Source organism: Odontesthes bonariensis, chromosome 6, assembly GCF_027942865.1.
Source record: "Odontesthes bonariensis isolate fOdoBon6 chromosome 6, fOdoBon6.hap1, whole genome shotgun sequence".
Classification (NCBI taxonomy): domain Eukaryota; kingdom Metazoa; phylum Chordata; class Actinopteri; order Atheriniformes; family Atherinopsidae; genus Odontesthes; species Odontesthes bonariensis.
In genome coordinates, this window is record NC_134511.1 from 15,331,866 (window position 1) to 15,353,554 (window position 21,689).

General features: G+C 38.2%; 3 protein-coding genes across 6 annotated transcripts; 1 reads left to right on the plus strand and 2 right to left on the minus strand.

Moving 5' to 3' along the window:
* Positions 1-7,356, plus strand: agpat9l (1-acylglycerol-3-phosphate O-acyltransferase 9, like). 2 transcript variants are annotated; one of them, XM_075467545.1, is made up of 14 exons: positions 1-85; positions 526-725; positions 955-1,021; positions 2,329-2,477; positions 2,559-2,704; positions 3,772-3,846; positions 3,928-4,017; positions 4,113-4,206; positions 4,293-4,408; positions 4,786-4,841; positions 5,067-5,152; positions 5,255-5,383; positions 6,651-6,730; positions 6,897-7,356. In XM_075467545.1, the coding sequence occupies exons 2-14, from the start codon at positions 582-584 to the stop codon at positions 7,003-7,005; spliced, it is 1,341 nt and encodes a 446-aa protein (XP_075323660.1). In that variant the 5' UTR covers positions 1-85; positions 526-581; the 3' UTR covers positions 7,006-7,356. The 2 variants fall into 2 exon arrangements, with proteins under 2 accessions (XP_075323660.1, XP_075323661.1); XM_075467546.1 differs by lacking the exon at positions 1-85 and adding an exon at positions 200-222.
* Positions 7,357-9,208: 1,852 nt separating this feature from the next.
* myl7 (myosin, light chain 7, regulatory) lies at positions 9,209-10,940 on the minus strand. The gene is made up of 7 exons (XM_075467547.1): positions 10,838-10,940; positions 10,596-10,697; positions 10,219-10,294; positions 9,933-10,037; positions 9,763-9,841; positions 9,614-9,662; positions 9,209-9,522 (listed from the first exon to the last, which is right to left on the minus strand). Exons 1-7 carry the CDS (start codon positions 10,838-10,840, stop codon positions 9,418-9,420), a joined length of 519 nt encoding a protein of 172 aa, XP_075323662.1. The 5' UTR covers positions 10,841-10,940; the 3' UTR covers positions 9,209-9,417.
* Positions 10,941-12,822: 1,882 nt separating this feature from the next.
* Positions 12,823-18,841, minus strand: gck (glucokinase (hexokinase 4)). 3 transcript variants are annotated; one of them, XM_075468979.1, is made up of 10 exons: positions 18,773-18,841; positions 16,443-16,605; positions 16,162-16,316; positions 15,879-15,998; positions 15,620-15,715; positions 15,422-15,521; positions 15,153-15,336; positions 14,383-14,538; positions 13,968-14,201; positions 12,823-13,547 (listed from the first exon to the last, which is right to left on the minus strand). In XM_075468979.1, the coding sequence occupies exons 2-10, from the start codon at positions 16,549-16,551 to the stop codon at positions 13,412-13,414; spliced, it is 1,290 nt and encodes a 429-aa protein (XP_075325094.1). In that variant the 5' UTR covers positions 16,552-16,605; positions 18,773-18,841; the 3' UTR covers positions 12,823-13,411. The 3 variants fall into 3 exon arrangements, with proteins under 3 accessions (XP_075325094.1, XP_075325093.1, XP_075325095.1); XM_075468978.1 differs by lacking the exon at positions 18,773-18,841 and adding an exon at positions 16,861-16,994; XM_075468980.1 differs by lacking the exon at positions 18,773-18,841 and adding an exon at positions 16,861-16,994 and having other exon boundaries at positions 13,458-13,547; positions 13,968-14,067.
* Positions 18,842-21,689: the final 2,848 nt, after the last annotated feature.

Genomic DNA, 21,689 nt, shown 5'->3' on the forward strand with positions numbered 1-21,689 from the left:
CTTTGTTCAAGTAGTAAATGGGCGTGTTTGCCCAGTGGGTGCTAAATCCTCCGTGAAAGACAGGACATGGACTGAAGTTTGACACGTAAGTTAACTGCTGTGGTATTATTGCTGGTTTATTTAAGAAAACTATCTGAACTAAATGCGGTCGTTTGTTTAATATTTAGTTTTACCACTGAAGACCCTTTGATGATTGGTGGAGTCGCCAATACGTTTATATTGGTAGGAGTAGCCTACATGTATATTGATTGGTGTCTTTGTTAAGTGGGTTAGTGTGTGAAGGGTTGTGTGACCTTTAGAGACTTTAATACTTTTTGAATCAGCTGTTGCGTTACGGCTTTATTTCTGCTGTTTTACTTACGTAATTCCTTTCCTTACCTTTGTGGCTCTCATGTGGCTCTGATGTTGATATGAGCTGATAAATATCAGTTTCCTACAAAGGATGCGTGAGTCTTGTTTATTTCTGCTTGTGTGACTATATTTAGAAAAATTCGCATAAAGGCATCTTTACTTTCCTACAAACAGGATCATACTACATCTGAGCCACAGGGCTTGTGCAAACCTCAGGGAATACGGTGAAGATGGATGACTTCTGGGCAGGAGTCCTTTGGACAGTGAAGATATGGCTGTACCTCATTGTCAGCCTCATCATGATCCCAGCCATGTTTGGAGTTTCTCTTGGCATATCCGAGACCTACATGACAATCCTGGTCAAAACTTTAGAGGTACTTTCACACAGATGTACACGCTTGAAGCAATGCATATATTCTGATTTTCAGACAGTGTTTTTTGGGTATACGGTGGACTTTTTCTTTTGAGAATCAAGGAGGTAGTGGTTATCTATGACTACTACCCAAAAGAAAAGGGGTAACTCACCCAAAAGAAACAAAAAAGGGAGGAATTGGGATCCTGTGTAAAACACGACCATAAATCTAACCTGTCTGTCCTCTACAGTGGGCCACTCTGAAGATGCAGAAGGCAAACGCAGATGAACAAGCACTCAAAGCCTCTTTTGCTAATGGTGGGTACAGAATACCCTAGTGATGAGTGTGCTCTTGTGAAGACAAGTTGTCATATCCTTTATTGTGAAACACCCAAGTGAGTGACAGATGTGTGTTTGCTGCAACACTGGATTTCATAAAATACTGTTTTACAAGTCTGGACAGGCCTGTTGCAATGGCATTCTTGTTTCTGAAGAATAGCTGATTTACCTGTAAAATGGCCAGTATTCGTCTGCAAATAGATAAGACCCTCACAAAGGAATAATCCTTGTTACATGACTGGTTTGTATTATTCTATTTTGGACCATAAGAATGCTTCATCTGCAATGAGATGTCTCTGTATGATGTTGGGATTCTGTTAACTTAAGAACATTTACGACAGGCAGCAAGGTGAAGTTGCTCTCTGCCTACACTATCTCACATGACGCAATTACTCAACTCCTTATCAGAAACTTAGCCGCACAATGTGGTATCCCCCAGCTACAACATGTTACTTTTGTCAGCAAAATGGTGTTTCTCCAAAGTCCAAAGTGTGTCTGTGATACATTTTTAAACCTGGACAGAGACAATAAGATGTGAAAACGCTTAATAAACAGAGATAAGGCAGATGTTCTAAAAGCTTGGACTGAAAATTGAACATAGTGTTTGATACTCCAGATTTTGGACTTTGCCTGCTCCGTTATCACATAATGTGGAGTGTAAACTGTTCTCAGACGTACTAGATCAAAAGTTAGATATCGTATAGTGTAACTTTCATCAATCAAGAGTCGAGTAACTGTTTATCATTATCAATATCATTATCATTATAGTCTTTCAGATAATAAGCAGAGGGCTTTGGGTGACGTTTTTTGCAGATTTAGTTCAAGTTTCTTGCAAAGTTCAAGTTGTAATGAGTATTGTCAATATCTCTGACATATCAAATCTGCAGTATCTCATCTGGGCTCTTATCAGCTGGTACCAGTATTAAATGCCAGCTTGTTAAGCCATATTCCACTCACACTGCGAGGTGATGCACAGTTGCTGCTGTTTTTATTTTCTATACCTTTTTTTCAATGAAAGTTCATGTACTAAATTGTTTCATGCTTTGTTTTGTTGTCAATGACTTTTTTTTTTTAATGAACTCTTGCACAATAGATGTGTTCCTTTATTAGCTTTGATTTACTTTCTGGTTGACATCAACCATTTACTCATCTAATCCTGTCAATATAATCTTTGGAGATATGAAAAGGCTGACTTAAGTTCCAGATTGCTTCTAAAATAATGATTCTTATCAGATGATATAGTTTGACGTTGTGACTGTCTCACTGTGTGGTTGTTTGTGTGTCAGGTCTCATTCAGAGGGAAGGTGGGTCTATGGAGAAAGAGTTAGGAGAACTCAGACGCAGTAGACCCAAACCACCAGTGGGTGGTGACTTTACACTTAGTGATTGTTTCTATTTCACCCGCCGAGGAATTGAGAGCATCGAAGAGGATGAGGTACATTTTTATTTTGCAAAATTTTTTCATCTCCGGTTTTGCATTTCAAACTTTAAAGTTTTCTTTCTATTTCAAACTCAGGTAACCCAGCGGTTCAGCTCTGAAGAGCTGGTGTCCTGGAACTTACTAACTCGTACCAACATTGATTTTGAGTACATTAGTCTCAAGCTGACGCTGGTGTATGGCCTCGGTATCTTTGTGAGATATTGCATCCTCGCCCCACTTAGGTAAATGCTGATACAAAAAGTAACACTACTTTCCAGGCAGAAAAAAATTGTCCAAGGTTGAGTTAAACCTCAATGGGTGGAATTCAAGTGCTCTGGTAAGAGTACTGAGTTTGAACTGAAATTGACACCTATTGAAAAAAGTAAACTGTAAGTCAAGGCAAGGCAAGTTTATTTGTACGGCACAATTCAACAACAAGGTGATTCAAAGTGCTTTACAGATACATTAAAACAGTAGAAATAAAAAGCATGATTTAAATTTTAAGCGAAAAAGAAAGAAATAAGAACAATGGATAAAATCAGTAGTTAAAATGTGATTAAGTTTTGAAACTCAAGCTTCAGATTTGCAGCTTTATTCAAATGCAGCTGAAAATAGGTGTGTCTTTAACCTGGACTTGAATACACTGAGTGTTTCAGCTGATCTGAGGCTTTCTGGGAGTTTTTTCCAGACATGTGGAGCATAGAAGCTGAACGCAGCTTCTCCATGTCTGGTTCTGACTCTGGGAACTGATAAAAGACTGGATCCAGATGACCTGAGGGGTCTGGAAGGTTCATACTGGGTCAGGAGGTCACTGATGTATTTTGGTCCTAGACCATTCAGAGCTTGATAGACCAGCATCAGAACTTTAAAGTCTATCCTCTGATGGACAGGCAGACAGTGTAAAGACCTCAAAGCTGGACTGATGTGGTCCACTTTTTTGGTCTTAGTGAGGACTGGAGCAGCAGAGTTCTGAATGAGCTGCAGTTGTCTAACTGACTTTTTAGGTAGACCTGTAAAGATGCTGTTACAGTAATCAAGCCTACTAAAGATGAATGCATGGACTAGTTGAGTAAGAGAGGAACAAGCATTTTTCATGTGAGGTTTCTTTTTCACTAGAGTGTGCATTTAAACATGTGAATACTTACGCCCAGTGACTTTAACTTAAATGGATAATTGTGCTACAAATTCTGCTTGTCTCCAGTCATTTGCTTTCAAAAAGCTCTTTTTTGGCTAAAAATGAAACAAATTCAGACTCTTTCCAACCCTCTGTTTAAAAAAATGGAAAACTAACTGATTATTCTCTCTTCAGGATAACACTGGCCTGCATTGGCCTGAGTTGGTTGGTAATAGGAACATCTGCAGTTGGACTACTTCCAAATTGGAGGTGATTACAAAATATAGTCCAAGGATAATTGGTTCCCCCTTAAATTGTGCCTCATGTGTGCATGCAAATATATGTTTTCAGGATAAAGTCGTGGCTCAGTGAGTGGGTCCATGTCATGTGCTACAGAATCTGTGCTCGAGGACTCTCTGCTACCATTCGCTATCACAACAGGTACCCTTCTCATTTGATGCTGTTCTAACAAAATTTCAGGAATAGCTTCACAGTATCTTCTTATTCTAATCTGATTGTTCATCCAACAACCACAGAGAAAATAAACCCAAAAAAGGAGGGATCTGCGTTGCAAATCACACAAGTCCCATTGACATCGTGATACTCTGCAATGACGGCTGCTATGCTATGGTATGCAGGGAAACCATTATTTTACAATAATATATTAAAACTGTTTAAGGCTGTGTTTTTGTGACTTTCTGACATATGTTTCTCAGGTGGGTCAGGTCCATGGAGGGCTGATGGGGGTCATTCAAAGAGCCATGGTGAGGTCTTGTCCTCATGTCTGGTTTGAAAGAGCAGAGATGAAAGATCGCCATCTAGTGACCAAAAGGTTGGTTCTCCCCTCCCCTTGAACACATCTTTTATATCCCTGTCTTTGAGTTGTGTTTTTTTCTCTTTGTAGCTGTTTTAGTGTTAAGATTAAGGTTATTAAGGTTGGTATTTTTCTAGTAGTAAAAACATCTAGAGCCAATACATTTTTTGTATCATCCAGACATCACTAGATATGTTGTGGGGGGTTGGTACTGAATGGTGACTCATGCAGTTTGGAGTCAGTATCTTATAAGACTGTATCTTATTGCGTCCCCTCATTTCAGATGCTTCTTGTACGTATTCTTCTTACGTATGGAAAAAAAATATCCAAAGACACATTATCTCTGTGTACATATAATCAGTAGAAGGTTTCTTTACCTTTTGTTTTGCTTCCAGGTTGATGGATCATGTGAATGACAAGAGAAAGCTTCCCATATTGATATTTCCAGAGGGTAAGTGGGACTGTGTTACTTAATTCCACTCCACTTTGATGTTTGTATCATCAAAGCACAGTCTTGTAGTGGTTGTTATTTAACCTCAGCTCTGATGGTTGTGTGGCCACTAAGCTGTCGTCATTTTTTTAAATTTTTTTTTTAAAGAGCATATATTGTATGTTAGTTTTGATTGAGCCTGGACAATTTATTCTCTTTCATCCCCTTGATGTCTGGTTTCTGTAGGAACATGTGTCAACAACACATCTGTTATGATGTTTAAAAAGGGAAGTTTTGAAATTGGAGCAACAATATATCCTGTTGCCATTAAGGTACTTTAGTCTTTTACAATAATTATCTGTTATTATATTGTTGTTTTTTTTTAGTCTTCTGACATCTCACTGCATGTCTTTGTATATTTGAACTTTTCTTAGTATGACCCAAAGTTTGGAGATGCTTTCTGGAACAGTTCCAAGTACAGCATGGTGAGTTACTTGCTGAGGATGATGACCAGCTGGGCCCTCGTCTGCAACGTCTGGTATCTACCAGCCATGCACCAACAGGTATGTGCCACCCATACATATACGGACACACAGGGATTTTTCACCTCACAAGAGATGATATTGAATTTTATAATTCTCCTAGAGATTGTTAATTACCATGAAAATGATTGCAATAAATGATTTGGTCACCCATTGTTCTTTTATTTTCTGCCACAATTGTAGTGGCTTACTTCATAATTTGATATTTCATGTAAAGATGTATGCTATTCTGATCCCCACCTTCATACACAAGTTCTGTGTAAGTGGTTAAGTGCAAGATTCCTTTGATTTGTTTGATACGAAGCATTTTACAATCGGAGCCTTTAAGAATCCACAAAATGCGAGCAACTTGTCTGTGAAGCCCCCCTGGTCACTGATTGAAATTTTCCCAAAAAACATTTGTCTTTTTCATTGACAAAGGTCCCAACCTTAAAGCTGAGTAATACTTTTGGCTAAAACAGCGGCTGTAAATGATCTTTAATGTGTTCTCTCATAAAATTCTGGTTAACTCACACATGATAAGGTGATCTTAAAATAAAGCCAGTATCCTTTGCATTTGTTTGACAGCTCAGATGATCCAATGGGAGTTTTTTTTGTAGATTGCCTGACATACATTTAAAAAAACAAACAAACAAAAACCTATATGAAACTTGAGAAAGGACTCGAAGAGTAAGATGTCAGGCTGTGGTCTGGTTGTGTTTACTAGAAGGCATCTGTCATTATTCTAAATCATATCATATGCCTGAAATAAAAAGGATGGACATAGGAATTTTTTATAGCGTGTTCAAGCATCTGTAACTCAGTCCTACTAACCTTAACAGTGATGCTGACTGCTGATCTAGATCTGCTTTCAGTCTACTTTGGGGTTGTAATGGATGGGATTATAGGCAAATATTCACAAAATGGGAAGGGATGATAAAGAATAGTCATTTATTGGAAATGAATAAATTAACCTAAGTTAGTTAGTCAGTTAGTTAGTCTTTTGGATTTTTTAAACACAATTTGCACATTACAGATATGTCAACAGTTGAGGATAGAGGCACATTATTGGGATTAAAAGATGAAAACTTTATCAGACAGTTTGTCAGCTATATCAAGCTGCGGGGGGAAATGTGGAAACGTGACATTTCAATTCGTCTGACTTTGCTGTTTCCATACAGGTGAATTAAGATAGTCATGCAGAGTTGACCAGCATAATCTCAAGTAACTGTGAAAACATGAGGAATCACAACGGGTGTAATAAAGACATCACAATCGACTGAGTTTGTTCTTTATTCCGAAATGTCAGGAGGGGGAGGATGCTGTCCAGTTTGCCAACAGAGTGAAGTCGTCCATCGCTCACCAGGGAGGGCTCGTGGATCTACAGTGGTAAGCTTTAACCTCACCACTTTTAAGTGAAGTTTTGAAGATGGGAGTATTTCTGTCAGTTCTAAATTTCCACAGAGCAACAAAGGAACTTGCAGTCATTTGTCTCAAGGTCATGTACATGTGTTGCATGAGTTTGAATGATCAGCACATCTGTCTGCCTCTGCAGGGATGGAGGCCTTAAGAGGGGGAAGGTGAAGGAAACATTCAAAGAGCAGCAGCAGAAGAAGTACAGCAGCATGGTGGTGGGGGATGACAGCAGCAGCAACAGTGACTGAGGTCCTCTGCCAGTATAATGAACAATCCCTCTGTCTCTTTTTGAAGAACATATACTGACAAAGTGCCGCTCTACTCCAGTGTTTTTACACTAACTGGACTTGACAGAAGATGAAGTACAGCCAGATGGACTTAGAAAAAAAACAAAACACTGAAATCTTGGTAGAGCTAAAAGGAAGTGCATCTCAGTGATTGACAGATTAAACAAATGCACCTTGTTAGAGCAGAGAACATAAAAAGCTATTTTTTTCTGCTGCTGAAAATATCTTTATGATGTGATTGAATATTATTGCTTAAAAACCTCTGTGTTTGAAATGTATGTTTAAACTGGTTAAAGAAACTATGACTTGTGAGTTTGTCTGCCATCTTTTTGAAAAAAATACACTTTAGCTTGCAAATAGCATACCTATATATGTGTACAAAAGTCTTTGCCATGCTATTGATTCGATAAAAAAACATTAATTTGTGTAAATACAGTATCGTAAAGAGACTGAAATTATTTAGATTTAAAGATTAAAAATCACCTGAACACATTTAGATCTTAAGGTGTAAAATAACTTGTTGTAATAATCGTCAAACCTATTTGTTCATTGAGCTGCTGAGTCGAATCGTAGACAAAAGAAACACTGAAGTTTGGTACTTAGATAATTGTTGATAAAGTGTGTAAAAATCAACAATACATGTAACAGTTTCACATTACAACGCACAGCCTAGACGTCTTAGAACTCTTTCTTCTGGATGCGGGACCTGAAGTGTCATCATCAATGCATCCGTTTTCCTGTGGGAATTCCTCTTTGGCCCCTTAAAACAAATTTAGGAAACATTTGTCCTTCCTCGGTAAGTGTGTGAATTTTGATTTCATGTTTAAAAGTGTGAATGTTCTCACCTTCATTCTCATGATCATTCGGAACTGTTTTTTCCTGCATGAAATCAAAAGGCGGTTTACTACTTATAAAGGTTTGTGTCTGCCAACCTCTATGGCAGCCAGTGAAAAGCCTCAGAGAAAAGATAACAGCACTTACCTTCAGCATGTTGTCTTTTTTCTGCATTTGCTTAAGCTCCTGATGCCTACAAATTGTTTTGAAATGAAGAAGTTCTCGTCATTGTTCAGAATTTGAGGGGTGACTTCTTGTCTCCATTTTTATTGAAAGACAAATGTTCTGCAGAAATATTTGTGAGCTGCTTTTACACTTGCCTTCCTCTGCACATGTCAGCCAAAGGTTTGAAATAAGCTCCTTTATTTCCAATAGAGAAAAGCCTATAAAGTTTAACTGTATGACACTAACTGCTGGTTGGTCATAGTTACATCGGCCTACAATACTGCTATGAAATGTAAAGAATACAAACACACATTGAAATGCTATCGTATAGAAATGCAATTTAACAGCTAAAACATATTAAAACTAGAGCAGCTCTCCCCTTATGTTTTTTTAATATTTTATATTTCAAGAATCTTTAAAAAGGTTGACTTGTATTTCATCGTGCAGCTGCAGGAAAATCTCACCGGAGCAGATAAGAGTCATAGTGATGGAAGAGAGGTTGGGCATTCCTCTTCAGTCCATCTGGTGCCCATCTTTTATTTGAATCTACTCCTACATCCACCCTGCCTGTCGCTCCAGATGCAATAGGCATCTTTGCCAGTAGAACCACTGAAGCCAGAAAATAAAATAAGATGATGGAGAAGAAGACCTCAGTCATAAAGTTGCAAATGTTGCTGTAGGATTAGCTTGCGGCGAATTTCACACACAAGCTCGTCGCCGAATGGCTGTTTGCTGTGAGGGCAGGAAAAATGTGGCAGTGGAGTTTATGAGGGTGTTTGTCATTGTGTCCATGGTAACAGAGCCCCCCCAAAAGAATGGAAAAGTAGTGAGGCCTCTCTGAATGTGATAGACCTCTCTTAATTTACTTTACTTTACCTTTTTACCAACTAAGGAAACTTTTATTTCTGAATCGGGGTGTATGTATCATGAAGATTACATATTTATACGTTAAAATGGTTTCACCTAGGATGTCATAACTCCTCCCAAAGTAGCAAAGATTGATGTGATTAAGTTTTTTAAACTGGTAATTTGCCTCTATCTTTATGTAATTTTCTTTTCTTTTATTGTTATTTAGTATTGCTTTAGTAATAGTAACATTTTTTGAGGAAAAAACTAGGTGAAGCCAATTTTTTAGGCTTACTCTGTAAAGACATTGACAAGCATCTGAGGAGTCCAACACTTTATTCTGAGTAACTTACAAAGAAATGCATCAACTTGTACAACCAACAGAAGTGCAGCCCTGACAACTGAATCATATCTTCAATTGTTTTTCCAACAACCATCTTTATGAATCCCAAACTGCTGATATGAAATGAACAGGTACTTGTGTGGTTGATCTCTTTAACTTGACTTCATAGATAACTGAGATTCTTATTACGATTCTTCCTTCTCATCTCCATGTGTGATGATGTAGCAAAGTGACTTGTAGTCGATATTCCCAGCTGGGTCGATGGGAGTGAGAGTGAAGGCCTGATCCACCTACAGGTTTAGAAAATTCCAATTTACTTGTTGAAATGCATCAGAGAGAATTGTTTAAGAAGCTGTCACTGTAAAACTAGCCAAAACAAACCTCATCTGCTGAGAATTTATCAGCCTGGTTCATAAGTAATCTTTTAAACCTGGATAAATGAGAAAAATAAATTGTAAAAAAAAAAAAGAGGATTAACAGCTCTTATAGAAAATGTGAATAATTTTAAAGCTTATTAAAATCAATCTTACTCATCCTTGTTAACAAAGCCTGTCCCATTGGGGTCAAAAAGTTTGAAGGCAGCAAGTATGGTGTCTTCAGGATCAGTACCTGAAAGAAAACAAAATATCATAAACCCTAATCTGAGAGTTTCTCGTGGAAAATTCAGAGATGTGCTCGAACATCTGCAAGAGGCTGTCACCGCTGAGTTTCTCCCCGAAAAGGGTCAGGAAAACTGTAAAGTTGATGGGACCCTTCCCTTCATTCAGCATCTCCTCCAACTCTTCATCTTTGATGTTAAGTTTTCCTGGTGCACAAACACACACGTGTACATGAACAAAGCAAATCAATGAGAAACAAACCCAGTGAGAAAAGCACGCTACATTAGTGTTCACTTAATTATCGTCTTCTGATCTATCAACATGTACCTGCTTCTGTTACAGAAAATGAGGCTAAGAAAACGAGTGAAATGAAATGAAATGAACTACCAAGCTGAGCATAGGTCTCCTTTAGGTCCTGTTTTTTAATAACACCATCTCTGTCCTGGTCAATGCAGCCAAATGCCTGTTGCATAAAACAGAAGAAATTATAACCCAAAAAAAAACATCACCAAGAGAGGATATTCACTGTCATTGTAGAAAATCAAAGAAATTAGTTAGTCAATTGATCTACCGAATTGTTTGTTGTAGCTCAAATCTTTTATACATTTATAATCTCTTTTTTACCTTCTCATCGACAAACTCTAATCATTCTTAGAGCGAGTCATGGATGTATATCACTTTAAATATTCCCCTTCTGTTGCATTGATTTGAACAGAAGTATCAAGGGGAGCTGTGTTAAGGTAGGAAAAGAGACAAAACTCTACCTCCTTGAATTCCTGAATCTGTGACTGTTCAAACATGGAGAAGACATTGGAGCAAGATTTCTGTGCTCCCCTCTGTCTCTTATTGGAGGCCTTCTTACTTGCCTGAGAAGATTAATACAAGCCGTTAACAACAACATCAAGAAATCTAAAGAACATCTGCTCTTAAAACAATTAAAAAACATATCTAAATATAAATATAAATGCTGAAAGGATATACAAGAAAAATACTCTGAGTGACTTACCATGTCTGTATGGATAACTGTATGTGGACTCTCAGCCAAGGTGTGATGCTGGGGTGGGTTTTATGCATTGCCCATCTTATCTGCTAACCTCCCATAATAGCCTGCGATGGACAGCACAATCCCTTACATGGCCATGTCTGCTCTCAGTATGTCACTAAGGGGACCTGATAAGACGTGAATCCAGCAGGATTCCTCTGAGCTGGAAAGAAGAGATATGAACAGAGAGCTTGGGGGAGACAGAGGAAAGTGACCTCCGACATTTGATGGCCACTAAAAGAAACAAACAAAAAAATTAAAGCCCTAATGCTTAATTTTCAGTATACATTCTATGAGCACTGATACTGAAACTTGATAAAACAACACTGTGTGATGCTATGAGCCCCTCATCTGATTTAATATGAATACAAATATTTTCTGTTCTTGCAGTAAACCCATCGTGAACTCAGGGACAAAGAGGTGTGTTTGACCTACACACTTTTTAACCTTACTATTGCACTTCTCCTCTATGTATTCTAACAATAACTCTTACATTGTGATGAAAAAAAACTCAGAAAAAAAAACAACAGTTTTTAGAAAAGTCTGTCTAAGTTTGGATAACTACATTTTGTTTCCTTTACAAAATAAGTCAGATTTTACTCATATGGATTAGGGTAGATGGCTCTTTTTAAAAACAGATGCAAGAACTTCCATGTCCAAATCTTTTAGTCACCCATGACTTTAATAATTCGCGATTAAAAGAATTAGGACATGTTCCAGTTTTTGGTTTTGTCTCCCATTGAACCAATATCACTATAATGATGACTTTCTCTGTTATAATACAACCACTCTGACTCTATGATGTTGAAATCAGGACTATGTGAGGGTCAGGTCAACAGCAGTAACCCTCCTTGTTCCTCTTGTTGCTGAGGTCTGAGGATAGATCTTTATGACTTTGCCTGTGTGTTTGGGCTTGTTGCTAGGTTACACAATTTGCTTCCAGAGTGGCATTAGTTGATGGGGCGGCTATAGCTCGGGAGGTTGAGTTGTTGTGTTCCAATCAGAAGATCACTACAAGACTACAAGTCTTGGGCAAAATACTGTACCCTACATTGTCCCAGATGTGTCCCTCACCTTTTAAGTTGCTTTGGAATAAATGTTAAATGAAAAGTGTCAAAAACTTTTGATAGAACTGTATATGGATCATCATATTTTCACAAAAGCTTGGAGAACAAATTGCTACATTTACAGGAAAGAGAAGACAACCTCAATTTCTTCTTGTCTTGTCTTCCCTGAAACCCCTGTACTTTGAGTGACTGAATCTAACCATTTTCTACAGGGTCGCGGGGGAGCTGGAACTTATCCCAGCTGTCATTGGGCCGAGAGGCAGGGTACACCCTGGACAGGTCCATCAAGGGCCATATAGAGACAAACAGGACAAACAACAAACAACCATCCACAGTCACACTCACCTCTGGGGACAATTTACAGTCACCAATTAACCTAATATGCATGTTTTTGGGCAGTGGGGGGAAGTCGGAGTACCCATGCACACACAGGGAGAACATGCAAACTCATCACAGAAAGGCCCCAGCCAGGAGTCCTCTTGCTGTGAAGTAACGGTGCTAACCAGCACACCACCATGCAGCCCTGAGTGACTACATGTGCAGTAAAAATACAGAAAAAACACCATCCCTCAAAAGTTTCCAGGCTGACACTGCAACTCTGTTGTCCCTGTTAGTTGTACCTGTTTTTCAGGTGAAAGTTTAAAGAAAGAGACTCGAGAGTTCTTATAGAGTTAGTAGTCTGTCACATACGCGTTACATACGAGTTGTTTTAGTGGGATTTGATGACATATTTATCGACATTTGAAGTGTTGTTGCCTGGCAATTTTAGGTAAGTTTGGCAATGAAACTCAGCCATAGCTAGCAATTGAAAACACAAGTCCAAAGTATAATATTATAATCTGTTTTATTTACAGTTCAGTTTATTCACATACAAAGCACATTTCATCGTACACATAAGAAAAAACTGCACAATACGACTTGACATAGTAAATAAGATGTAAACATAAAATTTAAATGTACAATACAAATAAAATACTTCATTGCTCACAAAGAAGATTTCACAACAAAGCAATGAATTTGATTTAGTAATAATTTACAGCATTTACATCATTCCTGTGACACACATTAACCAGTGTGATCTGGTTCTATATACTATATTCAATCATATGTTATGCCATTTAAATGGCTCAAATCCACACTACCAACTGGCAGCAACACATTATAAACATGTCGCTTAAATATTGTTTCATGCAACCTTGTGTTTTACATGTATCAGTAAACAAGTTCCTAAAGGTCAGAAACATTAAAATTGCTACAGGTTGGTCTAATACAGTCTGTTATACAAGTCATTTGATGCTTTCTTGTCCTCTTATCTTCCAGAGATGAGTATCGAGTTTGCTCTCAAACTTCCTGACGCCTGAGAAGGCATCGGCTGCACATCTTTGGATAGGATTTCATCACTGTCCTCCAATTGGAGCAGCTCAGGCTTTCTCCACCGCTGCTCAGTGCAAAGCTGTCTTTCCTTTCTCAACTAGCATGAAGCCATCTTACAGGCCACTGCTGAGATAAGAGCTGCTCCACGACCGCTCCCCTCATCTGACTGGATGAAGGTAATCTCGCAGTGAGGAGTGAGATCCCTGACGGCACTGTGGAACCTCTCATGGAAACTGACATGAAGAAACAACCAGTCAGCATTGGTCAAATCTGTCCCTCTTGTTCTCATGGTTTTAACATCCTATATTGGTATTTAGTTATCTGTTTATTTTCTTTACTTCCAAAATGATATTTTCAGGGTTTAAAATCAGACAAACATGAGGAACAAATAACAGGAGCAAGAAACTGAGATTTTTTTGTTTTGTTTTCCTATCATGCAGGATAAGTCTTTAAATCAGTGCTTTGTTTATCACGGGAACAATTTTTACTTTTAAATGGTCAGTTTGCCCCTGGAAATAAAACATTTGGTATAAGATAAGAGTTTTCCTTTTGAAACAGTAAACCCATTCACACAGTCACTATTATTATCTTTAAGTGCTACATGAATAGATCTTAAATGCTAAGACAAGCCTAAAACACAGAGCATTTCTCACCTGGGGTGCAGCTTGTATACAGATCCGTCCACTCCAACTGTGATCTTCATGACTTCCTCGCTGCGTCGCTCCCGCATCAGATTGATCACACCGGCGAGCCCTGCGCCACACATATGAGCAGAGCGAGTGGATACACTCTCACAGACCAAACGCACAATGTCACAGTCCATTTCAGAGGGAAGAACACCCAGGGAGGACAGGATATTGTAGATTTGTTTTCTGTCACCAGAGTCACTGAAATAAAGCCACAGGATAAAATTTTACAGAGCAGTTCAAGGAGCTTATCATATTGTGTGTTGAATACTGCATGAATAGCTAAAATCTTATCTTTATTATTGTCTGAATTTCATGGGCAATAAATTTCATCCCATGTTGCCGGATAACCAGATCTAATATAAAATACTCTAATGCTCACCTCTCCACCTGGGAAACAAAGCGGGTTTCAAAGCTGCCACGAGTCTTCAGCATCTCTGAGGCTTCACCGTTGAACAGCAGGTCCTCGTTCACCAGCTTCATCAAAACAAGCCTCACCAGCTCACCCATATATTTGCCGCTGATCAGCTTCTCATATCTACAAGAGGTAGAAACAAAAACGGAGGGGTGGATTTAATAAAAAGAGAAATGTTGATAGGAAGGGGGATGTTTGGATCATGGGAGAAACCAGGGGGATATGTGTGTTAAAAAGTAATTTAGCAAATAACTCGTCATCTACAAGAACCAGGAAAGAAAGAGAGCGGATGAGGAAGGCGACGTCAAGGCTAAAGTGGCCGGCTGAGGCTGGGCTCAGCAGTTCAGAGGTCTGAATGGACTGCCAGTACAAAAGGTAAACAGCCATTAGGCTTAGAGCCACTCTGGTAAGCAGCAGAGAGGGATCATTAATCTGACATCCCCACCTGCTGACTGACCACTGACGTATGAGGGCTCTGTCCATTAACTGACACCCTTAGGAAAACAGCTGGTATCCTGGCAACTTTACAGTTAATAGTCAGGTGAGTACTGCCAGGGATGGATGATTAATTCATAAAAACATCAAAACAGAGTGTGTGGATGTTTAAAATTACAATCTGAAGTTCACTCTCCATGCCAACCACAAAGGACTCGCTTTGAATGAAGCTGGAAGATTTCAAAACCGTATGAAAATGAACGTGTTTGTGTGAAAGTGGTGAATATTATCTTTTTACTCACAGCTGCTGTCCAGGGTTAATCGAGGACTCGTCCACCACTCTGTCGTACTCCAGTCTGTAGTCCTCCAGTTCCCCATTGTCTCCGAACGCCCCCCACTCTGTGTTCACACACATCCGACCTTCCTCTCCTTCTACCAGCTCCACAGTCCTCATCTCCTCCATGTAACATGCATTACAACCAGTACCTGATTTAAAGGAAGGTCCCTGTAAGTGTTATGGGTCACCAGTACATAAGAGCATGCACACTTGCAAGTGTTTATGGCTTCTTACCAACAATCATTCCAACTTCACAGCTACGATCCTCATAATAGCAGGAAATCATGGTTGCTACTGTGTCATTCACCATGGCTACCACATCCATCTCAAAGTCCTGCGAAACAAAGCAATATTAGAACTATATATTCACCAGCTGTCCACAAAGGATTTTGCACTTTGTATTAAGAGAAACAAAATCCCAAAAAAACTTACCCCTCGTCTCTTGATTGCATCTCTGAGCAACCCAACAATATTGTTCCCCTCTGCCCCAGAAGCCTTGAAGCCTTTGGTCCAGTTTAGCAGGATTCCCTGAAAACATTTAAAAGTAACACAACTCTTAGTTGTATAGGCGTAGAAAGAACTTTTATAAACCTGGCAGTTAAAGTAGAAAAAAAAACAATCTCTTGTTTCTATGGAGACAAGGGTGATGGTGGTAAATGTGGCCTATCTTAAATTACACTATTAATCCTACCTTGTCAAGATCCTCATGTCGTACTGGAAAGGAGAAGGTAAAACCCAAGGGAAGCTTCTTATGCTTGATGTGGTGCTTGTCCAAAAAGTCTGACATACACTCTGCTATGTAGTCAAATAGCTGTAGAAACAGAGAAATTTGAGTTAATCTATTTTTTTTCAGGGCAAAACACAAGTGTTTCTTCAGAAAGCTTTATCAGCTCTGCAGGTTGACAACTACAAATGAGTGGTGGTGAAGGAAATGATCTTCCTGAGATAGACAGGTGATAACATTTGTCACGAACCATTTGAGCAGTCCCCGTCATGGCATCCTCTGGAATGGAGTACATTTGGTTCTTCGTCTCCACTTTAAAGCCTCTTTCCTCATCTTCGCCCACTTTCACAAGCATCACACGGAAGTTTGTGCCCCCAAGGTCCAAAGCCAAGAAGTCCCCCACCTCTATTACAGCCAAACAGAGAACAAGCTGTATTACATCTCCACTGTACAGACACATTTTCAGCTGCCACATTGAAGTAATTTTATCAGGATTTTTCCTTTTTTTTTCTTTCAATAATGATTATCTACCTGATCCCTCTGGGGTGGAGCAAACATAAGTTGGAAGCATTTTGACACTGGCCTCTTCATGCGTCTCTAAACGCAGCCCTCTGTCCATTTCGCGCTGCATCCTCTTCATGACTTCTTTAAGCTCTTCCTTATTCAGCCTGAACTCTGACAGGATCTGCTCCACCTGCACACACAGAAGAGAGGAGCCGGTAAAAAGCAGCACACAAGCCAGACTGTTTCCTGGTTTAATACTATGTGGACAGGACAAATGTTGTCGTCAACTCTGTTAGAAAGAGTTTTTCTGTATATTCAAACGGTAGTGCAGTGAAAAACAGGAGCAGCATTAATAAAACAAAGACCAGAAGAATACAAAATCATTTTAAAGATAGAAATAACTTTAGAAAGTCTTTTTTAATAGCTGCAGATAAAACGATCTTACCATAAAGATTCTTTCAACCATTTCATTAAAGCTAAGAGGCATCTTCACCATCTGGTTGGGATGAGGGCTGATACACGGCATCTTGGCAGGTTAAACGAGAGCGAGCTTGTGTGTGTTTCTAAGAATATGGTGAGTCCAGACTCAGTCAAGTGTGAGTACCACGGAATGAGATCAGCTGTTTTATGTCCAGGTGAAGTGGGCTGGACCCACCAAATACCCTCCCCTCTCTAACTCAACCCATCTGGTGATGAAAGTTCAAACAGACACATACCCAGACTGTCGCATGATCGTAGAGATAATGCCTGTGTACAAATCTATGATAAAACCAAAAAAAAAAACACAATGCGTGACCTGATTTCATGTGAATGGTCTGATTACAGCGAAGCAAAATTAAACATTAACTATTTTATTTGCACAAAATTTGCAGATAAAACAGTTAATTTTATATAGTTAGAGAAATTTCAAATAAATCTTCAGTTTGGTTCAGGTTGTACATTACTCCTCTTTCAATTTAAGAAGATTGGTGGTTTGATCCCCAACATCTCCATAAAACATCTCCATAAAAAAGCCTTCGGCAAGACATTGAACCCCACATTGCCCCATATGCTTATATACAGTACAATAAGAAAAGCTTTTTAGAAACAAAAAAAGGGATTTATATAATATAGAAAAGGTTAATAAGGTTAGTAATACATAACAAATGCTGACTTCTTGATAATGCCAAATTATATGTAAACCTTTTTTGGCTTTAAATTGTTTTACAATTCTTGATAATTACATCTTAGGTTCTGAAAACTCTGCATTTCTGTGTTTAATTGGAAAGACATTTTCTTGTGGGTTTCTTAAGAATTTTGTGGTATTTAACAGGTAAAGTTCAACCTAAACTCATGACAAAAAATAGTCCATGATGCAGTTTTACAGTAATCTAAAAAATTTGACAACTACTACTTATTCCCTACTCTATCCCCTAACCAGATGTCACTATGCTGATATTCTACATCTGCATACATATTACTACATTATGACATTCCCTTTACACCTCTTACTGTTGGTTTGTCTACAAATGTTTACAAGGAGGAAGAATCAGATTTCTGTCTTTTCTATTGTGCTCTCATTTGCAAATGGTTAGGATTAGGAATTAAAAGAACGTGGTTAAGGTCTTAGATGTTATATAATACATGTCTAGGCTAAATAAATTTTCAGGTATGCCTTACACATTTCACTGTTTTTGGTTTACATTTCCTATCATGTCCAATGAACGCTGCCCAGTGAAGGAATTTTAATACCAACTCAAAATCTCTAACCATGGATTTTGACATTGCATTTGGGACTTATGGACAAATGTACCTAATATAAATTTTCTGATGAGACTGTGTGGAAAAAATACAGCAAATGCAAACAGTAAGTTATTTTTGCCTTAATTGTATAGATACACAAAACAGGGAGCTGTCAATCTGTTTTGATTTTAAGTTACAGTAAAATCCATTTATCTATTTAACAATCCCCATTGTGAGTTGTCAGTGCAAGGAACTAGTAATACATTTCACCAAGAAATCTTCAGTCAGGTTTTCAGGTTTTTGAGTGATCATTAACATGAGCCACAGCTGATGCAAGATACTGAAAGAGTAACTAAATACATTTAAATATGAACTTGGTTATCTTAACCTCAATTCTTTTTTTAGAAACACGACAGAGTTACACAAAAGTTTGTGAAATTTCCAAAATTAGTAAGAGAGCGGGATGACTGACCCCTAAAACCAACAGAAGCATGCTAAAGGTGAAGGACTCCTGTGCTTATCAGCTCGAGCAGTTTGCTCAATGAGTGGTCAGAGCTTTTATTAGTTCTGACCGAGGTCAACCTGAAAGAAAAGGCAACCCTCCTTATTACATAAACCAACAGAAAGACACTTACCTAATAAAACACCAATATATGTTATACATTCGTTCCCACAGTCAGAAATTACTAGGTGTTTTAAGGAAGATATTTGACTAATAAGCAACACATTTAAACCAAGTATACCACGTGAAATAATCGGTTACCGCCCACAATGTTTAAGTCTTTGTCGCCTTAAGGAAGCTAAATGACATATATAAATAAAACTATTTTGCAAAAGTCTTTAGTTGGACTGATGCCACTTAGCCCATTAAGACTCAAACAGACATGGCACCATGTTTGTTTTATTATTGTCTTGGCACAAAATGGTTTTGCTCAAACAACTGATAAACATAAGAGCAAATATGAGGATATACCTAGGCTAGGATATACCATAAATGTTTATGGATTAACCTTTGAAATGTTTTTTTATTGTCATAGTTCTAACTTCTTCAGTTGCTTAGAAATGAAAAGGTTTTCTGGGAGTATTTTTTTTAACAGCACTCTGGTTTTAATGGGCTAAACCAAATTGAAATTCATATTTTCTATACAAATGAGATATCGATCGGGTCAGTGGGGCCAAAAACATGAAAAAAAATTACAAAAAACAAAAAAAATTAAAATAGGAAAGAAAGAACAGTTAAAGTTCTGTGTAAATTTGAATTTATCATTGACTGATTCAAGTCACATGACAGTTGGCTAAACCTTATCTACAACAAAGCTCCACGTAACACAGAATTAAAACATGGGCGGGAGCCCATTTTGTGCTGAAACCACTAACCAAAAAGAGTTGAATGGATGCCAAGTGTTTGTCAATAGCTGATTATCCAGTTAATTTAACCTGCCTGGCTGTTTGCACAGAGACCTGCCTGATGGATCTCCAGCTGTCTCTAACAAAGTAAACTTCAAAAACCCAACAACTTTGTTATTCGATTACAGGAAAAGGAAATGTGGACGTGTAGGCTGATTGTATGTAAGCACATTGCACAGTGTTTCTGAATCGGTGCATGAGCTGATTCAGTAACATTATCACAGAAAAAAAATCTGTCAGCTTAGTCTTTGTAAGTGTAACCTGGGACATTTGCCCCTTCCTTAAATGTTCTTGATGCACAACCCAGAGTTAGAATGTTACACAGTTATTCAAAGATCAGTTTGTACCTCTCAGTTATTGTGTCAAATCAACCAAACTCGATAAACAATGGGCCCGAACTGCAGGTGGGACACTTTACCACCCTGAATCTTTTAAAAAGAACCATGTGTTCGCAGAATGTAGTTTGATGTACTGGTGAGACAAGAAAAACTGAAGATGACAACATTTATTGCTCCACAACTTGCATGTTATTCTGTTTTAATGATGCCTTCACAGTCGTGCTGGCTACCCATACCATGTGAACTAATGCATCCCCATACCAGTGCCATACTTTTAAACTATTCCACATATACCCAGATGGTTTTCAAACTTACATTTAAAAAGCGCTGTGCTTGTTTTGATCTGTTCAGCCAGATGTTTTTTATTTTTTCTATTTCTTTTTAGCATTAAACACATCTCCAGTCTTTTGTTCCCCCATACCATCTCTGGAAAAACATTACATAAAGGTTTAATGTGATTACATTTCATACTGTACATTTAATTACAGTTGTTTTATAAACAAGTTTGCACGTATTCACAATACATAAATAAACTGAGACTGCTTTGACCTGTGGACTCATAGATAGATTGAGGGATAGATTTTCTTGGAAGGTTGATGAATGTACAAATATTCTGTTTTTTTCCCCTCCACTATGATTCACTATTCAAGTGACATTTCTCATTGACAAAATGCAGCTTACACTGTTTTTACCTTATCCATCCTTTCACGACGAGGACTAAAACATATCTCTTCTGACGACCATTAGAACTCTTCAGTGAATGTTCACTCCCTTTTCCCCAGAGTTTGGAATTTCCCAAGTTTCTGCTCTGGTGTTGTTTTGCTTCGGTGTTAAGGGCAAAAAATATGTCATCCTCTTGTGGGAAATTGACCAATCGCTATTAGGCCATGTTCCCAGATGTACATAATGTTCGGCAACGACTTTTAAACACATATACTGCCAGTATTTTTAAGTCCTTGCTGGAAATGAAATCATTCGAAAAAACAAACAGGACGTTATCATTGGCTGTCGGATCTTTTTTCCTTTCATAGAAGTGTTTGACTCAAAAACCAAAGATTTCATCTTCAATCATGGACACATTTTATGACTAAATAAATTCTTAAAGATATTTGCAAAAAAAGAAAGAAAAGGAAAAATGAAGTATGCACTCACCTTCATTCTTTTAAGCAGCATACATTACATCATCTCTGTTTTCATTCTTGTACCGAAAGTGTTCCAGATAGTTTCCACAAAGTGTCATCCAAATTTTCTTTCGAGTGATGGGTACAAAAGGGTAGAAAATAGTTAGTTAGATAATGACAGTCACAAGAAAACCTCCGGTTAGTGTCTGAATTTGTCAAATTCTCACTGAAAAATGATGCTTTGAAATCTATAACAAACTGGAACTAGTTCCAGGAAAAACACACATTTCGTCCTCTGGTGTGGGTGCTCCAACAGATGCACAAGAAGGCTTAGCGGATTCAATTTTGTGTTACCTGGGAAATTAGTAACAGACACACTTCTTACATGGAAAACACTTACTTACACTAAGTTAAGTGGCCAGGAATAAATTGTTAAATGGAGCAAGATTACCAGAGAAAGCATCAATTGAGGGTACCATGTCTGTGGTGGACAAAATAACTGTCAGACGAACAAAAAAGAGTTTTAGGCCAATAATGATAATATCTAATCTAATATTGATCATAATGACAATAATACACATTTTCTTACCTTGATCCACATCTAACATTACAAGATTACATACAGAAATATAACGTTAAAGAAGTTGGCTGTCTCTATTATCATCACGTCATCTCCCTGTTAATTC